Source organism: Brienomyrus brachyistius, chromosome 22 (assembly GCF_023856365.1).
Source record: "Brienomyrus brachyistius isolate T26 chromosome 22, BBRACH_0.4, whole genome shotgun sequence".
Lineage (NCBI taxonomy): Eukaryota > Metazoa > Chordata > Actinopteri > Osteoglossiformes > Mormyridae > Brienomyrus > Brienomyrus brachyistius.
The window spans coordinates 5848044-5862254 of record NC_064554.1 but is presented as its reverse complement, the minus strand read 5'-3'; the positions used below and the strand labels follow the sequence as shown (position 1 = coordinate 5862254).

At 47.2% G+C, this 14211-nt stretch overlaps 1 protein-coding gene across 1 annotated transcript; it reads left to right on the top strand.

Annotated features, from left to right (window-relative positions):
• Positions 1-5884: 5884 nt before the first annotated feature.
• On the top strand, positions 5885-14186 carry scaf1 (SR-related CTD-associated factor 1). Its single transcript, XM_048990914.1, has 10 exons — positions 5885-6109; positions 6457-6510; positions 6696-6803; positions 7133-7212; positions 8333-8439; positions 8545-12084; positions 12170-12252; positions 12351-12656; positions 13465-13593; positions 13693-14186. Exons 2-10 carry the CDS (start codon positions 6457-6459, stop codon positions 13852-13854), a joined length of 4569 nt encoding a protein of 1522 aa, XP_048846871.1. The 5' UTR covers positions 5885-6109; the 3' UTR covers positions 13855-14186.
• Positions 14187-14211: the final 25 nt, after the last annotated feature.

Sequence of the window (14211 nt, the reverse complement as noted above, 5' to 3'; positions counted from 1 at the left end):
GTCCACTTGGGGGCACTGGAGACTGGACACCTATTTTCAGCCTTTCTAACAAGCAAACACAGAGGTAGGTTATGGCATCCTTCTGAAGATTATGTGTCAATCAGTGTTTTGCAGTACAACTGGTATCTATAAATGGTACTGCATAGAAAATGGGAAAACCAGCAGTTCCTTTGTAACAGTTGTTTGTTTCATTTAAATGGATCATTGTCCTAACTGTACAGTCACTGTAGGTGAATCCATTTTTTTTCTCTTGATGCGCATATACCTTAATGCACCAGCTCTCTTGTGCCCTCTGGCTTCCGTAGATGATACTGCACCGCGTCTTTATAGCCTCACTCCTCCATCATCGTCCTCTTCCTTCTTGGCTCTGCTGTCCCTGCCTGCTCCCACAGGGTGATGATTTCCAGATGCTTCTCTCGTCCCTAAGCACGTCAACAAAAGTAAACTGAGCACTGAGTGGGAAGTAGTGTTCAGGGTTAGGGTTAAGTATTATAGCGAGGGTTAAGGACAGAGTAACAAAGTATATGGGGTAACTGCAGTTACCCTCTCCAGCTCCTACCTCTGTGAGAGTCCACGTGGCAAAAAAGAAGGGGGGCTGCTGTGGGGGCACAGAAGCATTATGGGTGATGGAACCCAGGGCATATTGATATACATCAACGTCACGCACGCAGGCTGAGCGCCATCACTGACAGGGATCAGCCGGCTCCGGCATTTATCTCATTAACACACGTCCTGCAAGAATGAGGTAGCTAATCTACCTGGTGACGAGTCAGATTGGATTCTAGAACATTCCAGGGATAATAGAGCATGATAACGCTCTCATTCTCCGCTCACCGTCTTCCTCTCCTCTGTGTTGAAGAAGAAGCACTGAGCCTACTACCAGAAAAAGAGGAAAAGGAGGGGAGTGAGTGTTTGCGTTTCCACAGCAGCTGACAGGGGCGCTGAGATTCATTAGCGATGACGTCACAGTACCTGCGCATTGAGATCCCACGGCTGTCTCTGAACACAGTCCTGCGTTTCATACACTGCATGATTCCTTCCGCATTAGTCTCTGTCTGACCAATATGACAGCACAACCCTCTGGGCAGCTGCATTCACACCCGACTTGCTACATTTTGAACTGTACCGGTATCAGACTGTTTAACATGCCAAATGTACAGGCTTCTCCATTATACCTGGGTGCTGGCAGCAGGTCTTCATGCTGCCTACCAGTAAGGTAGCGTATAATCAGAAAGCCTCCGTTACGAAGGCATGAAACCTTTGTGTCTTTGAGAATTGTACATGTCTGCACAAAGCGTCTGAAGCAGAAGGCAATACAATAGAAAGAGGTGAGAGTTGTACAATCCAGTGGCTGCTCTCTTCCTTAATGTCAGGGCAAATAAAAGATGACAATGAGTTCCTGACGACTCCTTTGTCCTGCACTGTCCTTGGCTGGATCTCCTGTTAGGTCTCCACCGTGTTAATTTCTATACTCTTACCCTCTTGCACTCCATCTGTGACTCGTTCTCCTTTAACCTTTTGTCTTTTTCATCTCAGATTGTTTCATCACTCTACTCTTTCTTCCTGGTTTTCCACAATCTTAGTTATATGTTTTTTTTATTATTATTTTTATTGTATGTAGCAAATTGTTTTTATCCAAAGTGAGGTGCGTTTGACAAAGATGGGTGAACAAATGGGAGTTAAGGACCTTGCTCAGGGGCCCGACAGTGACATGACTCTGCCAGCCACAGGATTTCAACCGGCAGCATTCCTGGTACCAGCACCGCTTGCTAGTCTGCTGGGCCACACAGCCCCCCCCATAAGCTTGCTATTATACTGTCATTGAAAAAAACTTTTGACTCCATCAAAATTGATAAAATATTTTAGTTATTAATAGAAGTATTTATTATCCTGTGTGCACTGGCAAATGGTAAACATAAATGTTTGATCACTGTTCTCGCCTCTCGCTTTAATGTGAGTACATCTTAGCCTGGCTGGTGGGCACAGGGTACATCACCGCCGTGCTCGCGACATCAGCCTTTTCTGGCAGACGGGCTACCGCAGCAGACAGGTTGATACTCATGGGGTAATTAGTGAGCTCTCCCAGCTGAGAGGCATGCTGGGATATGGGCGGCCTTCAATGTGGGTCATTGAACAGAGACAGACAGGCACAATCGGGAAAGCCTGTGTAAAATGGTCAGAAACATGGATCCTGAGTGGCGGAGTGAGCATGAGGTTGGGGATGAGGACGGGGCAATTATATTGGCTCTTTGTGGATAATTAACAGGAGAGGGGGGAGTAAATGTAACAGAGAATGCCCCCCCACACTCCAAAAAATACTAAGCATGACGTGCAGTAAGTGCAGGGGTGGGGGCAGGTAGGAGGTATATATACATGCCAGGGGTTACCCGGGGGAGCTGGACGTGAGCAGTCACACCACTACTCTTCATTGCTTTCAGGCTAATCTTCAGACGCCCGTGGTCAAACAGAGGCACGGATCTCATTCTCCTTGTGCTGCCCATCCACTGTGCAGCGTTAGAATCCAGGAGGCCCATCTCTGCATGCAGTGTCTGCTGTCTCTGGCTTCCTCCTGCAGTGCTTTCAGGTACCGGCAGCTGTATGGCACCCGGCTGGTGGAGGGGGGCTCACGCTGCTCTTTGTCTGTGGAGAGAGGGGCCTCTTCTACCAACTTGAGCGGCGGGTGAGGAAGGGCCAGCGTAAGTGTTTGTTTCTGGAGGCTAAGGGCTGCTTATAAGGTTCTCAACAAAGTGATTTAATGAAACTTTAATGTGCATGTCCACACTCTGGCTGAACGAATAATTCAACCAACAAACTCAGTTAGCCTCGGAGATACCAAGATTTCCTAACCCTACAAGAGACAAATCCAAGAGTCCAAATGGAGTTTAAGGCTTGATGATCTCTTCCTTTTGCAGGAATTATGATGCAAAACAGTGAGTCCTACCTGCAGGAAGACCTACTGGAGATACAAGAAGGAGACAGGGAGAAGAAGAGCACCGCTAGAATCACAAAGAGAGGGATCGTGTAACGGTGCTGACATTTCTTACTGCAATTACTATGACCTGGAGAACTACTGCAACACATAGAGAGGGACAATGAAGTGGGCAAGCATTTAAGAGAGAAGGAGACTGATCATTATGTGGGACTAAACAAGTGAATGTTCCAGAATGAGTGGCACAGTAAGATACCGCGTTTACTTTTGATGGTCATGTTGGTGTTTGCAAAAAACTAAAAAAGACCATCAAAGCACGATTGGAAATGTGTTACAAAGTAGTGTATAAAAAACTGAGAGACAGACATATATACATATATAACCAGAATTGCTGCCTTGCAGTTTAATAATTTAAAGTACTATATACTTAAAGGGGCGGCATGGTGGTGCAGTGGTTAGCACTGTCGCCTCACACCTCTGGGACCCGGGTTCGAGTCTCTGCCTGGGTCACATGTGTGCGGAGTTTGCATGTTCTCCCCGTGTCGTCGTGGGGTTTCCTCCGGGTACTCCGGTTTCCCCCCACAGTCCAAAAACATGCTGAGGCTAATTGGAGTTGCTGAATTGCCCATAGGTGTGCATGTGTGAGTGAATGGTGTGTGAGTGTGCCCTGCGATGGGCTGGCCCCCCATCCTGGGTTGTTCCCTGCCTCGTGCCCATTGATTCCGGGATAGGCTCCGGACCCCCCGTGACCCAATAGGATAAGCGGTTTGGAAAATGGATGGATGGATATACTTAATCATTGTATTGTTGCATGAATATCATGGGAAGGGACACTGTCCTACAAGAATATCATGGGATTGGGCCAGGGACGGATTATGGGTTGTGTGGGCCCCTGGGCAAAACGTTTGCGAGCCCCCCCCCCCCCCCACCCCCACCACCACCAGCACCACCACAACAATTCAAGGGCCCTTGGCAGCCAAACGCCCTCCCTATAGGGTCAGGGGCCCTTGTAGGCAGAGGATCAAAGAATGTAGGCCATCTAAAATAGACAAACGAAAATACATTGTTGATAAGCGTTGCAAATTGTTTTGGGCTAGGGGCCCCACGGGCCCCCTGCATCCCAAGGGCCCCTGGGCAGCAGCCCGTCCCTGGATGGGGCACTGTCCTGCATGAATATCATGGGAAGGGACACTGTCCTGCATGCACATCATATCCTTTTTGAAAGCTGCTGATTTCTTCCTGTACCAGTGTTTGAAGAAGGTATCATCTAGAAATTGGCATTAGATCTTGTGGTTAATTTTATACCATATGGAAGTCTTTAAAGATCCAACAAGCTCGTCACTAATAACTGCAACCCACACCATCACTCCTCCACCGCCACCCAGTTGGTGCTTGAAGAAGGTGACCATGATCCACGGGCCCATCCATCTGCTCCATCAAGAGTCACACTCATCTCGTCTGTTCACAAAACCTTTATAAAATCTTGTCTTGAGGTGTGTCTGTGCGCATTCTTGACATTTTAGCTTGCATGCCTTATTGAGTGGAGGTTATGTTTCAGCCTTTGTGACCCTAATGATGTCATGTAACATACTGCACATAGTGCTTCCAGAGATTCCATTCAGATTGCAGTTTTTTAATATGGTGGCATTTGATTCTAGACACTTTGTATAAGTTTCCCCTTTAACTTGACACATAGCTATGGCAGTTAATTTACTTCTTCTTCTCTCTTTATGTTTCTTCCGTCCTCTTTGTCTGTTGGCCATAAAACACTCGATTGTACAGTAATTATGTGTTAAAGGTTTAGGAATTTTTATTGTTCTGCATCCCTCTGACTGGAACTGTGCAGTTTTGTTTTTTATGCTCTCCGCAAGGTCCTTTTCTGGCTCATTTTAACAGTCATAAAAATGTGTTTAATAATTCTGCACGGGAGAGTATCTATGTTTTCCTGTTTTTCTCCAAACAGAAAGTACTCAGACAAAATACTGATCATGTACTGCCTTTTAGACAGTTCATTCTTAATTACAGATTCATCTGGACGGAAAATATTGGTCGGAAGAGAAGATACAAATAAAATATACACTTTCCTAATAATCCTGCACACAGTGTATACAAGAAAAGTAGCATCTGCTGCGTGTTCTAGGCAAACCGAAAAATCCAGTTTCCCAATATACTATCAGGGTAGGTATCATCAAAGAGGTAAAAGAATTACTGAGCCCCGGTATCTGCGTTGGAAGCCTGTACCTTTGCGATCTGGGCAGGGTTCCAAGTACCCACTTTGACGCTTATCAGTGGTTAAATGATGACTGCATGGATTTACTCCACTTTTGAATGGTCATTCGATGTGACTGTGACCTGGAGATTTTCCTTGCACAAGCTATAGTCATGATGAATAACTTGCAGCCTGGCACCCTGTGGAACCGAACCACTTTGTACATTACATGCCTCCCACCTCAAGCTCAAACACTACTGCTATGACTGCTTGTGGTCTCCTTACTGCATATTTCCATGCCTTCACTTTCTGTAGTTGACTGCTTGGATATGTACTACTATAATTTCTGCACAGTAGTAGCCAGCATTGAGTTTATAGTTAATTCTTCTTATTACTTTGTCTGTTTGTCAGTTTATTAATTTATCCGTTTGTTTGTGTTAATCGTTATCACCGTTTTGATGTTGTGGTTGTATTTCAAAAAGAAAAAATCCTTTTACATTACTGTCAATGTGCGTGTCCAATAAGAATAATTCTGATTCTAACAGCTTGATTTGACTGTCTACTTTCGGTTTTATGTTCTTATTAGGCAACTGATTTTTTAAAAGAATTAACATGGGGAATTCAAACTTTAGAAGACTACAAAACCTAGAATTCATAGTAAGCAAACTGGAAGTACCGCAGTGAACGACGGGAAATGTGGTGCAAATTCGGTGCTGGACGGTTCCTTCAGTTTATGTTAAGCCAACGGAAACAACATTTCCCACTGAGTCCGCTCGGCTGATTGGAACTCAATGAAGAAAGCGTAATGGCGACAGCGGCCGGGAAGGCCTTTTATTGTGTTATTAAGGGAAAAATCATGTTTTGAGCTAAAGAATCGCGTTTTAAATTAGTGTATTATATTTTTAAAAGTACAGTTCGGGAAAAAAATAAACTGCTTTCATACACCGTCGCGAATTGCGTAGCACGCCGCTGTGAGTATGTTTATGGATAGCTGTGTGGCTAAGTTAGCTGGCAGGAATTGTCAACGTTAGCCTGGCTAAAATGTACTTAGCCTACTAATAGTTATGTCCTGTAACTATAGCAATCTGGATTGTGCAAAAGGCCTATGCAAATAAACAACTTTACATTGTACTTCGTAAATGTATGCAGTGGAGGAAAAAAAGATCCTATTTCTGTGAAAGATGTAGCCGCTGAATAACCATTTGGTAATGCAGGGGTGTTTGCGCAGGCTAGCAGCAGGGATGCTGAATGAGGAACGTGTTTATGGCCAGTAGCATCTTCCAGAGTTGCATGCCTGATTACTCTTATTCATGCCCAGATGGAAGAAGAGGAGGAATTTGACGAAGTTGACGGGGTTCGCCCCAACGTGGAGGTGCGTTTTTTCCCTCGATTTCCGTCAGATAAATGATCGCACTCTGCTTCACAGTGGTTCTGGTTAAGAAGCAGTTGCATGGCTTGGAAATATCCCTGCGTTGTCCGTGGAAACCGAGTAGTTAGTGCAGAATGAATGCTCATGGATCATCCTGCTTAACGGTCAAACATCTGGTTTTGCTCCAGCAAGAGCAGTGCCATGCAGAAAGAGAAGGCAGGGCAGAGGAAAAACGGACAAGGCTGCGATGCTGTCAGCATGAGAGGGAAGCTTCTGGTGTCCAGCCTGGTGACATGGTACAGTCTGTGCTAGTTTGCTTATCCTGCTTCTGTGAATGTCGATTTACCATAAGTGATCCTGTTGGATGAACACTATTCATAATCACCATCTGTCACTGTGTTTGAGCTATCTTGTGCAGTGCCCTCCTGAAAGAGACTACTCTGTCTTAGCTGTGGTTTTGTTATTGTGGTCAGTGGATCCATTGATTTTCTTTAATTGGTCTGTAGGAGGTAGGTTATCATTAATGCATAACTGAAATACAATTTGTGGAGCTTCTGGCATGTCCCGTACTGCTCGTATCTTATGGTTGCTCATGTGTTTGAACTCCTCATTCTCCTGATATCAGGATGCGGCAACTCCCACGATATCTGACCGTCCAGTTTCCCCCATCTCACTGCACTGCCTCCCCCATCAGTCTGACGACAGGTGAGACTAAGCAATTCAACAAGGATCTCTGCTTCTCCAGTTGTCATAGTATTGTCTGGGATCTGAGGGCGTCGGCTGTAAAGGTTTCCTGTGACTAGGACTGCAACACCTATTCAACAATGTCAGAAATTTTCTGTAGTAAAAATAGTTGGCAATGAATTTTGTCATGTATTGCTTGCATTTTTTGCGGTTTGTGGCATAAAATGAATATAGTGACATCATTACCTAGTAACCTTTACATTGATGTGTTAAGCTTCATTCATACTTCAATTTCCCATGTGCTGTTAATGTCCATGCAAGGTTGTGCGCACAGTCTTGTGTGCCTACTTCATATGTCCACAGATGCAGACGCATACAGCAGTTATATTCCTCCAGACCAGTAGAGGGCAGATGTATTGCAACAAACACAAATACAAGCAGTGTAGCGAAATGGGTAAACTTGTATGAAGTTTTGAAGTTGATACTAGGCTTGCGTGATATTATGGTAATGCGGGCTACCAAAGTATTTTGAAACATAGCTGACAAAACTAGCTTTGACCCTCGCCTTCGCTCGGCAAATTTTATCGCCAAGATTTCACAATGCTGGAATAGCATTGCTTTTGAAAGTACTGCAATATAAAGTACAGTCGCTAGTAAGCTAAATATGGCAGAGATATCTTTGTTTCTATGCCTCTTGAAAACGGTACTTTTGCAGCTTATAGCCCTCAGAATCCCACAGCTTTGTAATTAACTCTACATTATGTATTGAAATTCAAACATGTTGTTCTGTTAGTCTTGTTAATTTGCTTTCTATTTTATTGCTGAATCTACCTGCTGTTTGTCTGCTCTCTTATATTAAATCTGTGTTTATGTGCTGGTATCTGGATACCACACTTTGAGATTAGTTAATGCTACCACAGGTAATTGTTTGAACGTGATCTGACCCCTTTAACATCATGCTGCATCATCATTGCCAGTTAAATATCTAAATCTAGTTTAGTTCCTGTTCTTCTTTGACCTGACGGTAAAAACAGTAGTTGTAAAGTCTGACATACTATGCACAGTTTGGCACTTTATAATGTTATGGAATTCTCTAGTAAAGGAGTGACTGTGCTTGTGTCCTTTTCCTTCCCTGGTTTAGTATGATTTTAGACATTGAGGTCACAGCTGAAGTCAGAGTTGAAGGCAGCTCCAGTCTGGTTCTCCTGCCCTTGGCTGCCCCTCGTTTACTGCGGAGTGGAAAGCCAGGTAAGGTAGCGTTCACTGGCCTCTTGCCGTATTGTAGATATGGAACCGCTTGCCAAATTAGACATTCATCTCACGATTACGCTCTTTTTTTCTTTTTCCTTTCAGCGTTTTTTTGTGATCAGTCTCCCTTCATCTTGAGTCACCCTTCATCCATCTGGACCAAAGGTCTGGACAGAGGTCTGATGAATCTGTCCTCCTGGCCTTGGCAGTTTAACACAGGCTCAGCTGCTACCACGGCCACTTTACCTGGCACAGTTATGACTGCGAAGAGCCCCTTCCCTTCACCCCCCTGCACTTCACCATCGTCTCCCTCCTCTGCTCCATCATCACCTTCGTCTTCACCTTCATCCTCGACCTCTTCTCCTGGAGGCACAGTTGTTGGTTACCATGACAATGATAGGAGTCGCACAGAGGGTGGCGCGGTTACCAGTGCGACGGGGGACGCCGTCTCCTCTACCTCGGTCTCGCTGGCACCCTCTGCGCACCCGCTGCCCCCTTCCAGTACCTCTGTCCATCTCTCTTCTTCACCTTGCCCAGTACCAGGAAGAGCAAGCATCGAGATCTATGACCCGTTTCATCCGACAGAAGGGGAGGCAGACAGAGAAGGCAGGTCAGCAGTGGAAGATGACGAGGAAGAGGATGAGGAAGACATGGACAAGTATGACCCATTTGATCCCACTGGTTCCCCAGCCTCAGAGAGAGGGAGGGAACGAGGAATAGAAGCTGAGGAAGAAAATGGTGTGGCCAGGAAGGCCATGCTTTTAACGGAGACGCGCGTGGAGGGGCCAGGGAGAGAGAAAATGAGGGATAGGGCTCCTTCGCTTTCTACTGACCCCCTTGTCAGTAGGCCACGGGAGGAGAGGGAACAGGCCAGAGGCAGAGAAAATAAGAGAGAGAGGGGCAAAGGAGGAAGGGAAAGGAAAGAGGTTGATAGCGATAATTCAGAAATCGAGGAAGGAGAGATTGTAGGTGTAGGTGACCGGGAGAGGGACAGGAAGAGGGACAAAACAGGAGAGAGGGTACGTGCTCCTGATAGTCCCTTCCTCCACTCCTGCCGCCAGCCAGAAAGGATCCTCCGTGTTTTGGATGGTGACGACTTTGTGTCTGTGAGAGCAGAAGGTAACTGGGCTTTGGGGAGAGAACGGGATGGAGTGGGAGACCTGAGGAGGAAGCTGGTCAGCAGACGGAAGGAGAGGTTTCGATCTGGCCCTTCCTCTTCCCTCTCTCCCCCACTGCCTCTTCCACTCCCGGTTTTATCTGTCCCAGCCCCCAAAGAGAAAGAGAGAAGCAAGAAGTCCACCAGGGGGTCTAAAGATCGAGAGAGGCATAAACGGAAGCAGGACAGGGTTGGTGAGAAACCAGACAGGAAGAGGGGAAAAGATTCTGGAAGTAAAGAAAAGAAGGAGAAGGACACAGACAGGGATGGCAGGAGGGGGCAGGAGGAGAAGAGAAGGGAAGAAGGCAGAGGGAGGAGCAGCAGGAGCAGTAGCAGTAAAAGGAAGAAAAGACTGACTAGCCCAAAGTGCTCTTCACACTCACAGAGCTCCTCTCACCGGCAGAAGCACAGGCGACACTCCTCATCCAGCCATTCAGAGGACCGGCGTCGGGACAGGGACCGAGAAAGGAGAGAGGAAAGAGAGTGGGACAAGGAGCAAGACTCTGCCAGGAAGTCTAAGCGTAAGAGGGAGAGGGGAGAGCAAGCGGAGGAGTCTGGCAGCAGAGAAAGAAGAGGGGGAAGCCGGAAAAAGACAAAGTCAAGTAGGGAGCAGAGGGAGCGAGGCAGAGAAAGGGATCGTAACAGGGATCATGAAAGGGAGAGGTGGCGAAGGGATGGGCGGCCTGTAGTGCCTCCGTCCATCCAAGACCTCAACGGTTCAGACTTGTTTGCTATCAAGCGCACCATTACTGTCACAACTACCACAACTACCACCACGGTCCCAGGATCACCTTCGCTGCCCCAGGCTGCCCCAGATACCCCACCTCAGGCCTCCGACAAGCCTCGCAAGAAGAAAAGGAAGAGGAAAAGACGAGAAGAGAAGGAAGATGAGGAAGATGAGATGCCAATGAGTCAATCACGTGACTCTTCTCTCACACCTTTGAGGTACCATGATTTTGACTCGGACCAGTTCTCTGACAAATTAGGTGTGGAAGTGTTGTCTTTGGATGGGGAGGCCCTCGACTCAGACTATCCATCATTGGAAGACACCCCTCCACACCTGCCACCACCATCCCCCCATCCGAGCCCCAAACCCAAGGTTAAGTCCAAAACTGGTAGACATGTCAAGAAGAAATCCCGAACAGGCAAAAAAACCAACCTTGCCGAGACTTCTCATAGACCAAAATCTGGAAAAGGTCTATCATCTCTCTCCCCTCCATCGGTTCCCTCAGTTAATGCACCTGCCAAGCATATCCAAAAGGCAGGGAAAGAGAAGGGGGTGAAGAAGGAAGGAGGCCGTTCAGGCAAGTCCAAAAAGTTGAGCCGAGGAACTCGCAAGGGAAAACTCCAGTCTAAGGTGTCTGTCCTGGTGCGGGATGGAGTGAGCAGCACCACAGGTGGGAGTGGCGTAGGGAAACGCGGGGTGGTAGTTGGGAGTAGTAAAGATCTGTCAGCTTCAAGTGGAAGCAGCAGTGCGGGAGTTGTCGGGGGCTCCATTGCTGTGGTCTTTCGGCGGGACAATGAGAGCCGGTCACCTTTCCTCAAACCCTGTTCTGAGCCCGTCTCTGTGTCTAAAGGACGGAAATGTGGGACCCTTTCAGCCTTGGTTCCTCCCTCCTCTTCGTCATCCTCTTCTTCCTCATCCTCCCATCTCTCTGTCATCAAATCTAAGAAGGCCGAGCCCAGCTCCACCACCTCTGCCTCCTCTTCCTCTGCCTCCTCACCTTCATCTTCCTCAACAACGAAGCAGAAGCGGAAACAGGGAAAGAGAGAGCGAGATCACAGGGAAAAGGGAGGAACTACAGCTGAGGCGGGTGGAGCAGATGATCGTTGTGGGTTAGGCGGTGATACTTGGGGTGTGCCGCTGTTGGACACACAATCAGGCCTCACCCCTGGTGGGAAGCCCTCCAGTCCTCCATCCAGGCCTCAGGCCGTACCCTCGTGCTCATCATCATCCTCTGCCTCAGCCAGCATTCCCCCACCATCATCTTCACCCCCCTGCAGCCCTCCGGTTCCCCTCCCTGTTTCTCGTGACACTAGGGAATCCACTCCAGATTCTCAGACTGTCGACAGCAGCTGCAAGACCCCAGAACCCCCATTTGTGTCTGATGATGTATCAACACAGATTCAAGCATCCCCACTCATGCCCCTATCTAATGCTCCCCCAAGCCCACCATCTCTTCAGACACCCCTGAGTGGCACCCCAGGAGTTGTGCAGTCTGGCACAGACCTCAAGTTGCCACCGGAAGAGCAGAAAGCACCTACATCCCCTCCCTGTTCCTCCTCCTCCTCCTCTTCTGCGAACTCGACTGCTGCTTCACTCAATCTCTCACTCCCAGCCTCATCTGTGGACCACTCCTCGTCGGCCTCCTCTTCAGTTTCGTCCTCATCGACTACCAAGCCACCACCTCCCCCGCCACCTGGAGCCCCACCCCTTCCATGGAGCCTACAGACAGGAGTGGATTGCACTGCTGGGGGGGTCTTAGCTTGTGAGTTACATTTTTTGGTAGATTTGTTATCTTTTTTATTATATCATCCATAAAAATGTTGACACACTTCTGCTTTATCTTTCAGTGACGGCTCTCTTGTTTAAAATGGAAGAGGCCAATCTGGCCAGCCGTGCCAAAGCACAAGAGTTCATTCAGGCTACCAGCCAGGTGAGGCTGTGTGTCATCTTTTTGAATGATTAACATCTTTCTATTCAGAGACATGATGGAATGAGAAACTTTCCTTCTGTCCTAACCTCTGTTCATAGATTCTCTCACAGGCTAACCAGAGCCAGACTCTACCCCCTTCCTCATCGTCCTCTTCCTCCACCTCATCGCAAGTTGCCCCTTTGCCATCTCTCGCCCCGCCTTCTGTCCCGACTCCTGCCCAGTTCATCCTCCACAGTTCTCTCCCATTGGTTGGCTGTACCAAGACCCCGCCACCTCACCTGCATCCCAGCTTGTCGTTGGGTGCGGGATGTGCGCAGACTCCCCCCTTACACGGTGGATCATTAGGCACAACAGGGGTATCAAGTGACACTAGCTGGGACGGGGAAAGCAAAGACCCAGATAAGGTGAGGCTGTCTTCTGTATGTCGCGTGTCCGTTTATTCTGTGATGAGTTTAGTGGCTCCAGCTGATGGGTATAGTGGAAAGCTGATATGCTGACGAAGCGTATGAACAGTTATGCTGCATTCCATTTACCTCAGAGGTCGGAAATCGGAGCTCGGAATGACGTCACACCCGAATTAATCATGTTCCAGTACAGCAAGCTATTTAGCAATATCAGGGACCAGTTTCAAAAAGCAAGATTTTCTGTTCAGTATAAAACACTTGTTGGAAAACTTGTCTGATTTAATTTACTTCAGTGTAAATTATCTTTATTTTTATTGACTTTCATTTAGCCCAGACTACCTTAAATCTGACAAGTTATCCAGCTAAGAAATCCTGCTTTCTGAAACAGGCCTCAATTGCAGCCTGATTAATTGTGAGCTATTGTTAGCAATACAGGAAAATGATAAATTACGCTGTATTTTGTGCATAAAAACACTGTAGCAACATGACCACAGATAGCTGTTGGTCAATACAGTGTGTACAACTGATTTAATGAGCCACAAATGATACGTAAGTGCTAATAAACAGTATGAAACTACAGGGCTGAGCCATCTTGAATTCTGAAGTCGGGGTTGTGTAGATTCCTCCGTAGGAATATCGATTTCAGGGGGCATTCCAGTTGAGATTTCTGACAAGTTCAAATGGAATGCAGCATTACTCACAGCACATCAGAGTGAAGTGAGCGTTGGACAAGTAAAAAGGTTAGTCCCAGCCTGTTTGAGCACGGCATGCGTCTCCATTGTATAAGCCGTTTGCTCCTCCCTGTCAGTATCTGAAGAAGCTTCACACCCAAGAGAGGGCTGTGGAGGAGGTGAAACTGGCCATCAAGCCGTACTACCAGCGCAAGGACATCAACAAGGATGAATATAAGGACATTCTGAGGAAGGCTGTGCACAAGGTAGGAGCCCCACTTGCCATTATTTGCCCACTCCCACAGTGTGCCACCCACCAGCATGTGTTTTATACTTACCATTCCATGTTCACTCCCCCTCCCCAGATATGCCATAGTCGTACTGGTGAGATCAACCCAGTCAAGGTTAGCAACCTGGTCAAGCTCTACGTCCAGAGATACAAGTACTTCCGGAAGCACGGGCGGAAAGTAGGCGAGGATGATCGGGATGGAGACAGAGATCCAGCTGCTCTGCATTTGTCGTCCTGATTGTCTCCAGTGCATCAATTAGCCCAGCTGTTGAACATGCATTTGTTGCTCCTATTCTATTGGCCAGAGACTTTAGTGGCACACACTGAGCTATGCCTGCTCCTCCCCAGCGCCCTCGCCTTGTCGATGCCATCGAAACACATGCATTGCTGTGCTCCTTTCTTTCGCTTTGTCTTGCTGTACAGATGTATCAACAGAAATACAAAGTATGTACTGGAAGATGCAGGCTGATGCTGTCCATACTGTGCATTACGCGTACTTGCTCTCCTTCAGTTGTGTACAGGTTTTATCGTTGGTTGTTGGTTGGTATAAATATAGGGATTTCACATACATGTTATCGTCTCTTGTTTTTATTGA